The sequence below is a fragment of the Nanorana parkeri genome, unplaced genomic scaffold (genome assembly GCF_000935625.1).
Source record: "Nanorana parkeri isolate BGI_ZX_2015 unplaced genomic scaffold, ASM93562v1 scaffold3, whole genome shotgun sequence".
Classification (NCBI taxonomy): Eukaryota; Metazoa; Chordata; class Amphibia; order Anura; family Dicroglossidae; genus Nanorana; species Nanorana parkeri.
Window position 1 is genome coordinate 822,153 of NW_017306271.1, and position 15,281 is coordinate 837,433.

Consider the following 15,281-nt stretch of genomic DNA (forward strand, 5'->3'; position numbering starts at 1 on the left):
AAGATTTTTTAGTGCGGCAAAAGTTTATTAAGTGTCCTCTGCCTGCGGCCGCCGTGCCGCGACTTTCTCATGCGGCCAGCGCCGATCTGAGGAGCCAGCGGTGCCGCAGCATTCTCACGCTACCAGCGGTGAGAGCTGAAGAGAGGGACTCGGGAGCCGGCCAAAGGACGCAGAGGACGTAGCGAGGGAGGTGTGGCCCAGGAGGCGGAGTCCAGCCCAGGCAACCTGAGGTGATCCCTGACGGGAATCAAATCTGACAGAGATGGAGAGCTGCAGCCTTCAGACAGGTACTGTGCTGTGACAATGACAGTCAGTCAGTATATCACTCCCCTTCTTTTCCATCACTTCTGTACTGTAGAAGTGATGGAGAAGAAGGGGAGCGATATACTGATAGTAATATGTGTGACACCTGTGTACCTGCCTCCACATTAGTATCTAATCTATTAGTTTTATCTCTATTATGTAAATTATAGTCAAAATTATGTGGGGGGGGATGCTCAATGGGGACAGTATGGACTCCAAACTATTTTTTAAAAATATGTCTAATTGATGATGCTCCTACCCCCCCCCCATATCTCCCCCCCACCCGCAAACTACCCCACCTACATCCTTAAGGGCCCAATCACACCATAAGGAGTGCGTTCCAGTGCGTTCAGACTCTGTAACGCACTGGAACACAACCCGGCCGGCTCATTTTGTTTTGGGGCGGGAGGGGGCATGGCAGTGCATTGAAGTCAATGGCACCGCAGCCATGCCCCCCACCCACAGTGCGATAGCCGTCACCCGAATGCGTGGCACATCAGTGCCTGCGTTCTGGTCCAGTGCGATCTGCCAAAATGCTGCATGCACTACTTTTTTTGCAGATCCCACTGGACCGGAACACAGGCACTGATGTGTCACGCATTCGGGTGACGGCTATTGCACTGTGGGTAGGGGGCATGGCTGCGGTGCCATTGACTTCAATGCGCAGCTACACCCCCCTCCCACCCCAAAACACAGTGAGCTGGCCAGGTTTCGTTCCACAGTTTTGATCCTAGAGTACCCTAGAGGACCACACTTTGCAGAGGTGCCTTGGCGCGGCAGTGTGGCTTCTACATATTTTTGGCCAAAAGTTTGTGCAACTAAAACCTCTGATTTTAACGCATACTGTTGACAGGGCTACTTGTTTGGTTGCAGGCTGGCTGGCAGGCTGAGGCTGGGGAATTGTTGTGTTTTGTATTGTTGTAAGCCTTCCCAATGTGCGCCCTGCTATAAAGGCCGGTTATAGATTCATGCATGTACCATTTTTTCTAGTTTGACTATTTTGGGTTAGGGGGGACGCACTGGAGTCCCAGCGTGCATTTTTGGTTGCTGGGCCTCCAGTGCGTCCCTGCACCTTATCAGGAGGAGTTGGCTACCTCCAGGTACACCTGCATGTAACTTATCAACTTTATTAATATGCTCACACTTGGAGACTCGGATACATAGAGTTAGGACCACACTTTGCAGAGGTGCCTTGGCGCGGCAGTGTGGCTTCTACATATTTTTGGCCAAAAGTTTGTGCGACTAAAACCTCTGATTTTAATGCATACTGTTGACAGGGCTACTTGTTTGGTTGCAGGCTGGCTGGCAGGCTGAGGCTGGGGAATTTTTGTGTTTTGTATCATTTTGATCCGGTCTGCACCTGCTCCGCTCTGCACCTGCTCCACGCTTGGTGTGAACAAGCCCTTAGGAGAACTATAGGGAAAAGCCCTGACCCCATAGTTCTCCTTTAATACTACGCCCCATATCAACCACTGTGGGAAGGAGCTGTGGAGCATCAGCCTTCTGGGAGCTGTAGTCCCAGGGGCAGGGGTGTGGAATTCCCATCGCCCAACGCCTGGGACATGCAGTTTCGGGCGCCGGGCGAGTCGTTTTTTTGTACATTTAGTTCTGCTCTGGACAAGCAGAGCTAAATGTACAGTGGGGAGCCGCCGCTCGTTTAGTACAAGTGATCTGATCAGATGACTTGTATGAAAGGAGCAGCGGATATCGTGTCCAGGGGCCCACCCCGTCATGGTTTTCGGGGTCCCCCGCTCCTCTGGGGGACCCGTGACCACGGCACATGAGCTCATAGTAGAGCAGTGGTTCTCAACCTTTATAGGGCCGGGACCCCTTGGTAACATTTGCCAAGTTGTGGTGACCCCCCAATGGTAAAATTTAGGGATGGCGCGGCTGCTGCAGCGACATCTGGCGGGAGAACTGACACTGCTGCGCTATCATTAATTCCTTGTTATTTATTTAGTTTCCTCAAAAAAACATCGGGCTGGGGGCACAATTTTCTGTTCTTGCCTCGGGCGCAAAATAGGCTAGCTATAGCTCTGGCCGTATACTCTACTGGCCTGCTGCAAGTCATTGTGAAAGCGAGGATACTCAACCAGGAACCTCTATGGGCTCTCTGCACGGGCATACATGCCATATGAATGAATGTGAGTTGTTGAAACAGTTTAGTTAGGGGATTTGCTGACTACCATGAGAGTAAGGAACCTTTGTATTGCTCTGTATTTTGCCCTGCACACACGCACCTTTCTCCTTTGATGCGAGTTTAAAACTGATTAGAATGGCTACCCTTTTATATTTCCAAATATTTGGAAATGTTGTTGTGTCTTAACTAGAGGTGAAGCAGAAATGGTCAAGCAAACATGTCCCCTAGAAAATTTGTAAACCCACAACATTACTTTGTATTTCTGGATACTTCATCATCAATAAAATGCCCCAGCGTAGTGTTGTAGATGTTGTTTCTGTCCCAGCTGCAAAGAGATCCAACACTGAGTACACCAGATTTTCATCATCAAAGTACATTTCAGATTTGCCTGATGCCTAAAAACAAAAACATCAAATAATTCACACTGTTGATTTCAGTTTTAAAAAAATCTTTTTTTCACTTTATAATCTCCCTTTTTTCAAAAATACACTGTACTTTGCACAGTACATTGCTGTTGAACAGCCATTAGCAGCACATTCACATGCGAACGTTCTATTTATTTTATTAAGCATATTCAACATGCATTCACCAGATGAGAAAAAGAAAAATCCATCAACATCCGTCCTACTTTAAAGAGTGAATGTAATATTTCCTGTACATTTCCTGGACACATTTTAAAATAAAATTGGCCAGACTATAATAATGAACCCTAAGAAGATTGACTATGAAGAGTGCTCACCCTGGTTTTAACCTTATTGGGCTACTTTTTGCTAATAAAAAGAAATTACAAAAATGTATTTTGGACAATACCAGCCTGTCATGTCAGTCCCTTCCTTTAATAAGTTGATTAATTGTTAAAACAATAAATAAAATTGGTTTAGAAGCAAGAAATCTATGATGTGAGCAGGTTTGGCAGGCAATAATCCACAGCAAACACACATTCACCCTCCAGAACCAGCTTGCACTACGATTGCATCCCAAGTGCAGGCAGACATGATGCCACCCATAACACTCCAGTCTAGAAATAGCCGCACTCCAAAAGTTTTCACCCGAAGATACAAATCTTTATTTATGGAGCAAATATATACTGCGGCATTGCATTATATAAATAAAGATGGAAATGGACCCTAGATTGGGCAGCTTTCAGCTCCTTTTAATGAAGGTGGGGTCGTGTGCGCTCATCAGCATATATGACAACATTTTGAAAGAAAGTGAAAATATGTATCTACCCTGTTAGAAAGAGTCTGCCATGTCATCAAATATCCTGTAATATCCTGAATATCCTAATAAAACACTGCATGCACTATTTTTTGCAATTGCACTGCGGGCCGAGAGGTGTGGCTGTTGTGCAATTTACTTGAATGCACCATGCCCCCTCCCACCCCAGAATGCAGGGCGGCTGTAATTATGCAATGCAGTGCGTTCTAGCAACTAACCGTGCTGGAACGCACTGGGTTAGGTGTGAACAAGCCCTAGACTGCCCTGTCAAAGAGAGACTACCATGTAAGAGACTTCATATAAGAGAGTGCCCTATGGAAATTGGAAGATGTAGAGGATAATATCTGGAATGAGCCAAGCGACTTTATTGAGAAGCAAAACCTCTTAGTAAAATGAAGTTCATTCATTCAGAATTAGAATGAGAGCTTTGTAAAGCAGCAAATATTAGATAAGGGAAGCGTTTACCTGCTTCATAAGGTACGCATCAATAAATCCAGAGATAGCATTTGTATCAAACTCTTGTCTCTGTTGTTTGATGCGCTTTGAAACAAACTCCATGAGTTCATTTATATTCCGCATAATTTCTTTGTGTGACCCAAGAAGGGTTGAGATGCGAGGAAAAAAGTTGAATAGCTGTGGAGACAAATTAGTAATTTTTAGAACTTGCGTGTACAAAATTGTTGAAACACATCCAGCACCCCATGTAGCTTCCCACCCTTTTTTTGCGCCTGGCTTTTAAACACTCCCCCCATGAGGATCCCACCAAGGTAAGGCCGCATCTAGTACAACATACAGTAGACACTGCAGACAACATTGTGTGGAATATGCCACAGTTTAAAAGAAACTTGTAAAGTACTTGTGTATTAAGCAATTTAGTTCAATTCACTTTTGAAAGCTAGGAACAGGAACCCAGCACTTCTTACCAGTTGTGTATATAATTGTGACATACAATAATTAAAAACTATAATTGTTACAACAGGTCTCACCTATTGACCATAAAAATAAAAAATCATACTTACTATTAACTTAGGTGAGCCTGCCAGTTTCTCATTTTCACCAATAATTCGAACAAGTTTTTTAAATACTGGATCTTCATAATCAAACCTTTCTCCAAAAATGACAGAGCAGATAACATTAGACACTGCTCTGTTTATTATGAGGTCTGTGTCAAATGGTTGCCCTAGAACATGGTAAATAAAATATAAAGAAAAGCCGTGGTGAATTTGCAGTGAATTGCTCATAAAAGCAGACCGATATTTCTACTACACAATGGGATCAGCTAAACATGGCTTCCTATATGGAAAAGACTCAGGAAAAGTCATGGGTCTCAGGGCAATAGGGATGATTAAATCTAATTAGTGACTACGCAGTAATGATTACACTTCTGCACACTGACACTTTTGTACACGAAATACATATATTGATTTCTCTAAAGCGATGACTTAGATTCTTCCCTTCATCTCAAGCCTGCACAGAAAAAAATACTGTTCTAATCTAATTACTAAAGTAGATCTAAACCCAATCAGTAAAGTCTCACATAAATGTTGATGTCATTGGAAAAATAGTTTTTAACCTTTTTAAATGTCCAGCTTTCATTAAAATAACACACAATGATATTGACAAAAAAACAAGATGAAAATAAATAGCCCATTTATTAAGATTATCAGGTTTATACACTAAGCTGCCGAAGGCAGCCGAATGAATAACCGAGCCGAAGTGAACAGAGCCGAACGATGTTCGGCTATTCACTCCGGCTCAGTACAGCTGATTTACATACAGACTGTTTACTAGTGATGAGCCGAACACCCCCTGTTCGGTTCGAATCGAACTCGAACTCAATGCAAGTCTATGGCTGTAGAACTTTGAAAATCAATTGACCCCATTTTGAAGGCTTATATGCAAGTTATTGGACATAAAAAGTGTATGGGGATTCAGGTACTGCCCTGGGGGATATGTATCAATGGAAAAAAACACTTTTAAAAAATACAAATTTTAAAGGACCAGTGATTTTAACATCACTTAAAGTGAAACAATAAAAATGAAAAATTCTTCTAAATATCGTGCCTGCGGGGGGTGTCCCCTTAACCTGCCCTGTAAAGAGGCGCATCTGTACAATGTATAGAACCTATAAAGAAAAAAATCGCCGAACACACAAACTGACGATGTTCGAGTCAAACTCACGCTCGACTCGAACATCGAGCCCATGCCTAATGTTTACATTTTAAAAAACACATGCACTAAGGTATAAATGATAATAAGCTGCATACATTTGTGTATATTATATCTGCCTGGAGTTCAGCTTTAAGAATTGCTATTTCCCCCTGCAATAAAGGCATACATTTTAAAAGAACCTGTTACCATTGTGTGACTTGATTTTTTCTATAAGAGGAATTAATTCATCTTGTATTCTGGCTTCCATTGTTTTCTTCCCCATTCCAAAGTCTCGAAGGGTCGACAGTGCAAATCTTCTTATGGCTTTCCAAGGTTCTCCATTACTAAATACTATACCTAAAATACAGATAATAGCATGTAGTTTATTATTTTGCACTACGGCCTTTATTTAACAAGGCAAAGAGACATTATTGAAGTACGGTGACCAGATAGTAAACTTACTTTACTGCTCAAAGATGAAATCCAGTTACTTGGGTAACTGCTTTGCTTTTGAAACTCATTAAGACTATGCAGTGAGAGACCAGGCAGCAACCTGTGTTGCTAATATAACCCCAATTGCAAAAAAGTTGGGACGCTGTGTAATCTCTACCTAAAAACAGAATGCAATGATTTGCAAATCTCATAAACCCATATTTTACTCACAATAGAAAATAGAAAATGTATTAAATGTTCAAACTAAGAAAATGTACAATTTTAAGAAAAAAATAAGGTAATTTTTAAATCAATGGCATTTTTCTTTAAATGGTAAATTTTCTCAGTTTAAACATTTGATATGTGTTCTACTTTCTATTGTGAATAAAATATGGGTTTATGAGATTTGCAAATCATAGCATTCTGGTTTTAGGTAGATTTTACACAGCATCCTAACTTTTTTCGAATTGGGGTTTTACACTGACCTCTCCCTCCCTGGCCTTTGATGGACAGCTTGCCAGGAGAGGAGGAGGAAAGGGGGGACCTGATTTAATTCTGATTTTAATAAAGCCCACTTTATGCTAGCTGTGTGTCAATGAGTCTGGGTTTCCTTTCAAGGCAGAATTTACACTGGGGGAGCAGGAGGACCCAACATCTCAGCAGCTCCCTAGGGAGTCAGTGCTATACAAAATATTAGCATGAAACATATACTCGGAGCTCACCTTTTTCTTTACTCATGAGTTTGAAAAGTGGTGTATCTGCTCTTTCTCCAAAATCATCAGCTTGGTTGACAAGGGCCTCCTTCACAGCATTGTACCCTGCGATCACTACCATCTTCTTGGGTCCAAAGTGTAATGTGAAGATTTCTCCATACTTCTCAGAGAGCTGCAATACCGTAGCATTTCCAGATTGATGTAAATAGGAATTACACCTCAGCACAACCCCAGTCCCAAATATCAAAAAATAATAATCTTTTAAATAAAAATTATAAATAATCTTTTTTTACAAACACAGCACATTTATTAACATGTTAAAACTTTTTAAGATTTAGTAATTTTGTTTTTAACATACTGTTCGCTCAGTGGAAAGGGGGTATTGCAATTACAGGCATGGCATGCAAAAACACTACATAGTAGACTTTTGTACCTCTACAGAGGGTTTTTTTCTAACATTTTTAGGAAGAATTTGAATGAAGACCCCTAACTTTTAGTGATGTACCTATAGGAAGCAAAGCTTTTATACCCCCTGCCAACACTTCTGTGCCTTGTCCAAGTCTATGCTGAGGGTAAAGCAGCTCAGCAAAGAGCAGAAATGGTGAGCTATTGCATTATATAAAGGTAGCTTCCAGGGCATAGACAACATATTTATAATCTAGGGTGGTCGGACTGCCAGATGCAGCACTTACCTGCCCACAGCAACACACTTATATGTATAGTAGACGGTAGGTACAGTGGCAGTCAGTGGAGACGTGTGTGAATGCAGTGGCGGTTAGTGGCAAAGCACAGTGCGATCGCCTGCACCCGGAACCCAGGCACATTAGTGCCTGCGTTCCAGTCCAGTGCGATCCGGAGAAATGCTGCAAGCACTATTTTTGCAGATCGCACTGGACCAGAATGCAGAAGCGCCTGCGTTTCGGGTGCGGGCGATTGCACTGTGGGCATGGCTGCGGTGCCATTGACTTCAATACAACCCCACACCCCCTCCCGCCCCTGAACGCAGGGAGTCGGCCGGCTTACATTCCATTGCGTCCTAGAGGCGTCCTGTCCTCTAGCAGTGCTCGTGTGGCCGACGTTGCACATGGGGAGAGGTGTCCCGCCCCTTTCCATCTGCAGTGTCTGAAACATTCAGCCGGCAGCCGCACAAGCACCGTGGGAGCATAGCCGTAGCCAGCTCCTTTTGCGCCCGTGGCAAAAAAAAAAACGTGTGCCCCCCCCCCAACTGGCGTGTGATGTCACCCAGTGCCCTGCCTCCAGGATTTTTTTATTTTTTTAACTATTCTTATTTTATTTTTATTATTTCTTATTTAATTTTAATTTTTTTATTTTTTACTCTTGGGGAGGGGCTTCGGGGAAATATTAAAGGTCTAAACAGCCCCCTGATATTTCCCTTTTAAAATAGAAAATGAAATTGAGGACACAAAGTCCCCAATCTCTTTTTCTGCAGCCTCTATTCTAAATGAATGGAAAGCACAGAGGCTTCCCATTCATTCAGAAAATATTTACTATCAAGCAGTTTCTGAATGGGGAGGAGCCTCTGTACAGAGTGCTTCTCCCCACTGAGAAACTCATGAATGAACAGGAACTGATGTAAATAACATTCTGTTCCTTCATAACTGGGGACACATAGTACTATGTGTCCCCAGTTATTTACAAACACTGGAGTGATCAGCTGATTGCTCCAGTGTTTGTCCCGTACAGAGGATTGGTACATATCACCATTTCTTTCAATGCTTTCCTTTAAAAATAATTGAGCTTTTGTTTCAAGTGTTGTATGTAGGGCTTTTTATTTCTTTTGTGGATTTTGTTGTTTTTGATGTTGATAGGATGCTGACAGGGCCTAAACCGTCTCACATGATATTACTCACGCTCAATGCACCACCTATCCCCATAGATAAGGCCTATTATCCCTAATAAAACTGCCCTGATGCTGGCCAATTTTACACTGCTGTATAAGCTGTGATGTCTTAATTCTTAATGAGAGCTTAACAGAAATCGGTAAGCAGCTAGTTAGTTTTTAATCATCGGGAACAGAAAGACAATGAACTTCTGGGCAGTTTATATCTGCTAGTCAAAGTGGACCTTATACCAGTGGTGTCACAAGGGGCGTGCAGGGGGTGCGGCCCGCACCCAGGTGACACAATTGCAGGGGTAGAACAGTAGAAAGGCATCATGGCACACTCACAAAGGTGTCACTCCCTCTTCGGGCGAGAGCCCGACAATGTCAGGAGAGACGAGGGGACCTGGCAGCATACCTCATCCCGCCGGGTGAACATCCCCTCCTCTCTCTGCCGTTGTCCATCAGGAAGATGCCCGCCGGCAGGCATCAATCAGATGGCCGCCCACGCGTGATGATGACACGGCGGGGTGTCACCCGGTCTAGGAGACGCCCCTGCCTTATACCATTTGATAAAAAAGCATGTGTCGCTGCTAAAACTACCTGAAAAAAATACTTTTTTTCCTGGCTAAAATAAATCAGATCGGGTTGCTGTTGCTGTGTGTAAGTCAAGCTAACTGTAAAAGTAATGAATCAACCAAACAGCATCTCCCAAGCATGTAAATTTAATCTGAATAAATACATTTAAAAATTAATTTAATTCATGTAAATACTTTGTGTATTTTAACTGTTGCCCTCTCCCTGTTTTATGGTATTTAAAAAAAAAACATGTTTTGCATTGGCACATATCTCCCTTAGTAGTACTGAGTTTCCCATGCCTTTTTTTTTTGTACAGAGGTTTGACTATTAGCCCTAAACATTGCTAGAATTTTACCAAATTCAGCCCCCATAGACAGGAGGAGTCTGTTAGAAGCAACTAAATTTGCCTCTAATTTCACGGTCCCTGCATTTTGAACAAGATTTGCTGAACCCTTGGTTAATCAAACCTGGGCAGATTCATCCATACTGTTGAGTTGTTGCCAGTGAGAGAATGGCAGTTATGATATAGCACTTATGGTTTCCATGTACTTTAAATGTAAACTAGTTTTGAATCAATTTTAGTTGAAAGCTTATGTGTAAATTTAAAGAGCAACTTCACCCTTATCTTAAAAATTATAACCAAGGCACCTTTGGAAATCCTTAATAATGACAATCTACAAACAGATACTTATAGATAATTGCTGGCTTTTTTTTCTCTCCCTATTCTTCTCACTGTGGCCATTTTCATAGGGGCAAAAGAAGCCATCTCTATTTACTTCCTGGAACTCTGGAACTGCCCTTTGGAACATGTGACAGTGTACATCATCTCAGAAATTAAGTCTAACCCCTGAGATCTTGTAAGGTTTTGAAGTTTACAGATGAGATTTCCTAGAGGGCTCTGGTTATATAGGCTTCCCAGGATGTAATGCCAGGGCAACATAACCAGTGCCTCACTCACCCAGGAAGTGTAAAAACAGTAATTGTAAGTAAAAGAAACTAGTTAGTTAGTTTGTTTAACTAAGGAATGCAAGATGATTTTGCATTAGCAACTTTTGATGCTGCAACCTGCCCAGGAATGGGAAATGTTAGAATATATGCCTTCTGCAAGAAGATAAGTGCCATCAATTCTTATTGTGACAGCACATACTAGTATTATCATGTGAGGCCCTGTCCTGCAGAAGTTGTAAACCCTTCCTGGTGGTGGATAGGCCACTGCTGTAAGAATCAGTTGAAGGTGTGATCTGAGGTCAATGTTGGGATTTTGGTTTTTGCTCCGCAGTAAGAAACTTAAGAGGCATTTATCTTTTAAATATTGCTTTTAAATATGCAAGTATTTCTTAAGGCCCCATTCACACATGGCATGTTGCTCCATACAATGTGAAGGGCAGTGATGTGCCGTGCCTTCTGTGCTGGGTGAGGCATCCTCCAGCCCGCTGAAGCTCCGCCCCATCCTGCATAAACTCTGCCCCCGTCCTACCAAAGCTCTGCCCCATCCCACGGAAGCCCCACCCCCAGCTCAGTAACCAAGCTGTGTGAGGAGGAGGAGGAAGTGGGGAGACAGGGAGGAGCCTCCCTGTCCCTCACTGGTGAGTCACTGGTGAGGCATCGAGATCGATGTCCTTACTGTTTTTTTTTTTTTAAAAGCTTTGCTATTGGTCCAAGCATTCCACAGAGCTCACGCCTCTAACACAGAGTAGAGGCGGTGACAGCTCTTGCCCCACCAAGTTAGGTTACACAAGCAGTGGGGAAGCCCGCTGCTGTGTAATCTAACTACCTGTCAAAAGTCCATGACAGGTTACACAGAGGGGAGGCTTTCCCTGCTGTCTAACCTGTAACAAGCCGATCTGAATGGAGAAAAAGCTGCCAGCTTCAGACTTAAAGCTGACAGCTTTTTCCTGCATAATACTAGGTGAGGCTATTTTTTGATGCACCCGTAGCTACGGGAAGAAGAGTGCAGGTAGCTCATGTAAGTCTATGGAGAAGCACTAGCTGTGTGTCCTTTCCACAATGCATACCCAGAACATAATGCTATTTTTTACAGTGACAAACTCTGTAGAAATATAAAAGGTATGAACAGTGATCAACAGCTTCCTCCAATGTGGCTGTACATGCTTATTTACAGACTTCAAGTAAGGTGATCACATGCTTCCCAAAAGTGAAATGATGTTAAAGAATGTGTATTCATACGATTCAAGCTGGATGATATAATATGCGTTTCCTGCTATGTATGGTATAGTATAGTATTATAGTATTGTATAATATAAAATGTGTATATAGTGTGCATATATATATATATATATATAAGGATCCATTGATCCAGTATAGAAATAATACAATAAATGTCGTTACATACAATAATAAGTCAATCCTTGTCAGGAGGTAGGAGAAAATAGTCATAGTGAACAGCTTTTATAGCAATGCGCTGTACAATCCTTCTGTGCCTGGGATAAATTCTTAGTATATTAACTGTTACTGGGACACATCCAACTAAAATAAACTGTAACCTCCTGTTGGCTCACTGGCTGTTTACTCTGCTTTGTGATTGCATAACCCTGTTTTTGCATGGAAATACTGGATCTGTAGTCCACAACCTCGTTTCACCCGCTTTTTTTGTTCAGCGATATCTGATTTGTATTGTATTAGTGCCAGACATTTAAGTTTTAATGCCAGAAGTTAAAGTTCACATTAATCACTTTAAAGCTGAACTCATCTGTACTGCAAAGGTGGAATGCTCACTTTTTGCTTGAATTTAGTAGAATAAAGTATTATACCTACCTTTTTACTTGCTCTGGCAGGCTACCTCCTTCTGTACAACCGGTCTCCTGCAGCCACTTTTCGGAGGCGCTCCTGGCCAGCAGTCACATGCTGATGTAATCATGCATCATTATTGTATGTGAGCACAGTGAGGGCCCTCTAAAACCTAAAGCATCAGGGGGAAGAGGAGTGCAGCGGAGCCTGCTGGAGTGAGGAATAGGGTAAGTATTACACTTTATTTTTCTACCCCATAGGTAAAGACGAATAGTAATTAAGGTTAAATAAAGACACATGTCCATCAAGTCCAACTTATTGTGTGCATGTGTATGGTTGCAGTGCAAATCTCTCCAAATTTTGTCTGCTCTAGTTTTGATAAATTCCCCCATTATGTCTGTCTATTGTTGTGACTTAGATGAGGATCAGATCACATTTTATGGCAAATTACTGCAGAAAACCAGTATAAAGCAACAGAAACATCACTTAATTTGATTTATATTTCTACTGATAAATGAGGAGGAGTTTCTGGAACTCACCTTTGGGATGCAGTAACCCCGAAAATACACATCACTTGGAGTCGTGTATGACAAATTCAAAAAGGAACAATATTTGCAAACCTCTGAATTTCATGTATCACTGCTTCAGTATAAGGCATATTCCTTCGAGCATCCACTGCAGGCATCTGTCCTTGTTTAAAATGTGTCCAGATTTCCTCCTGTACCTTTTCTAAAAAGTAAGAGTAAATAAATTACATCTCCACAATATGTGAATAAAATTATATTTATTTTTAGTCTGATGATCATGTTTCAGGATCAGCAGGGTTGCTCATGCTTTTTAAGATATAAAATGGAAGTCAAAAACCACCTCAGCTTGTGATTGCCGTCCAATCGGCTCTGTGCATGAAGCCAATGCTCTCCCCTGTCAAGATACAGTGGGAGCAGCAGCTTCTGTGCACGCCGGTAATGTGCACACAGGCGGGAAGGGAAGGATGTACAGATACATATATACAATAGTGCAGTGGACTAGCCATATATGTATGTACGTATATGTATGTAATCCCATGAATAACACACTCCGTCCCTGGGTGGTTACATTCAATCCTCCACTCTATCTACGGAGGGAGCCATAGTTTTCTCCCAGCCTAGACTTCAAACATGTTTGCCTTTGTTCATCTCCAGTACAAGGGAACTTGTAGAATTAGTAGTTTTACATACAAGTAAGATAACATTATTTTTGTACTTGCTAAAATGTTTTTGCAAATGAAAACGAATGCACTAATGCAGCCAACGCATCTAAGGACTGGTAGCCTTCAATATATTTATATTACACATTTTCGCTGTTGAGTTTAGTCATCCTTTAAAGCCCAACACTAGCCAACATTTTTTTACATAGTTTTGAATAGGTTTGGCAAAAGTTAAAAACATTTTTATTGCTGTCCATGAACCCGTTGAGGAGGTTTTACTTCATACACTGTCCCTCTGACAGCTTATGGCATCAGGAAATGGTGGGAGCAGTTGTCACTATGGCGGGAAATTACAGGCTGTAATAACAACCTAACAGAGTTTGTAACCCTTTCATGGAAAAATATATGTTGTTGGAAAGATTTTCTCAAATTCCTGCCCCGACAGGGGGGGACAGCAATTAAAACGTGGCATGAGTTCTACTCTATGTCCTACCCACTCTGGCCACATATTTAAAATAAAGTGTTTTGCTTAGTGTATCATGGGACGTGAAAGTCTGGTCCAGAAAATTGCTACATAAGGGCTTGTTCAACCATTGCTCAACAGCATGCAATTTATTTATTTAAGAACTTTGTGTTTACAACATGCTGGTTCTATTAGCTATATTCATATTATATCTGCTTGTAATTACTGACATGCTACACTAGCTGTTTCCTTTAATTAAGTTTTATTGTATTTTTTGTGTGTTGCTTACCCCCGATACTTGTTAATTAAACTCTGAAAATCTAAAATAAAGATTTTTTTTAAAAGTGTTTTGGTTGGATTTTCTTAGGTTTCTAGATATTAGGCATTTTCCTATATGATGGCTCTAATTCCTCAAACTGACTGTGAAGATATTAATGTACAGCAGGGTCATTGCAAACAAAGTAAATAGTAATAAAAGATTCTGTCGAATTAATAAATAACAAATATCATTAGGCTCAAAATTGTGTAGGCTTGTAAAATGCCAAAATGCAAGGGTACCCCTAACTGTAAACAGGCAATACAGAAATATAATTTTAAACGGTCATTAAAATGACACTAAACTCAGAAATTGAATCTTAAAAATGCATTCAAGTAGCCTAACTATTAACAAAAAGGTATCTTATCCGGAGCATTTCAGGATCAGATGTCACTAAAGTCTTCAGATCAATCCCAGAATGATCAGAAGGCTGATACAATGTTTCAAAATAGAAACGTGTAGCTAAATGTTTCTATGCAGAAACATTGTAGCAAAAAGCCAGTACAGATCGGGATTTCCGATCTGTACCAGCTGTCAAACAGTTACAGCAAGTGCGGCAAATTCCACTCTGCTATAACTGTCAGACACCTGACTCCTAAAAGGGATCGGGTGTCTGAAAAAGCTTAACTCTGAGGCCTCTGAGGCGGCCATTAATGAACAGTAACCGCTGATTCTCAGTGGTTACCAGCATTACAGAATAGCCGTGTACGTGATCAGTCATTTGGGCACTTCGTGGCGGGGACGTACAGTGTACATCTCTCATCATGAAGGGGTTAAGGAGCAATATCTGTCCCCATCAACTGATTGATAGCCTTAATTGTCAACACCTGAACTACAAATTCTATTAAATTGATGTTTCCTTTTTTATTTTATTAATTTTAGCTTGGGGTGATTACAGCACATCAGGCAGTTGTTGCTGACAATCCATTCAAGAGCTGCCTTTTTTTCACATCGCCTCAATGCATCTTTCCAAGGAAGAAAATGTAAAAACACTGTGCAGCCAAAACTCCACACACCCTCAGTTTAGTGTTTTCTTAGTTAAACTATTTTTTAGAGGTGCACCGAAATGGATATTTTAAAATAAATAAAAATTGTCAGGCCGAAACCAATACCGAAAATGTTTTTTATTTTAATTTTTTGCACATTTTTCCAATATTTTATTTATTTTTTTATAAACTTTTTAATTTTTTTA

General features: G+C 41.3%; 1 protein-coding gene across 1 annotated transcript in view; it reads right to left on the reverse strand.

The window, feature by feature from the left end:
• LOC108798227 (cytochrome P450 2K4-like) overlaps positions 1-15,281 on the reverse strand; it is a 26,938-nt gene that overhangs the window by 6,716 nt on the left and 4,941 nt on the right. The window contains exons 2-6 of the mRNA XM_018569993.1: positions 6,967-7,129; positions 6,020-6,169; positions 4,681-4,841; positions 4,127-4,294; positions 2,697-2,838 (exon numbers count right to left, since the gene is read on the reverse strand). Of these exons, the coding sequence (XP_018425495.1) occupies positions 2,697-2,838; positions 4,127-4,294; positions 4,681-4,841; positions 6,020-6,169; positions 6,967-7,129 (784 nt within the window). The remainder of the gene's footprint in view (positions 1-2,696; positions 2,839-4,126; positions 4,295-4,680; positions 4,842-6,019; positions 6,170-6,966; positions 7,130-15,281) is intronic.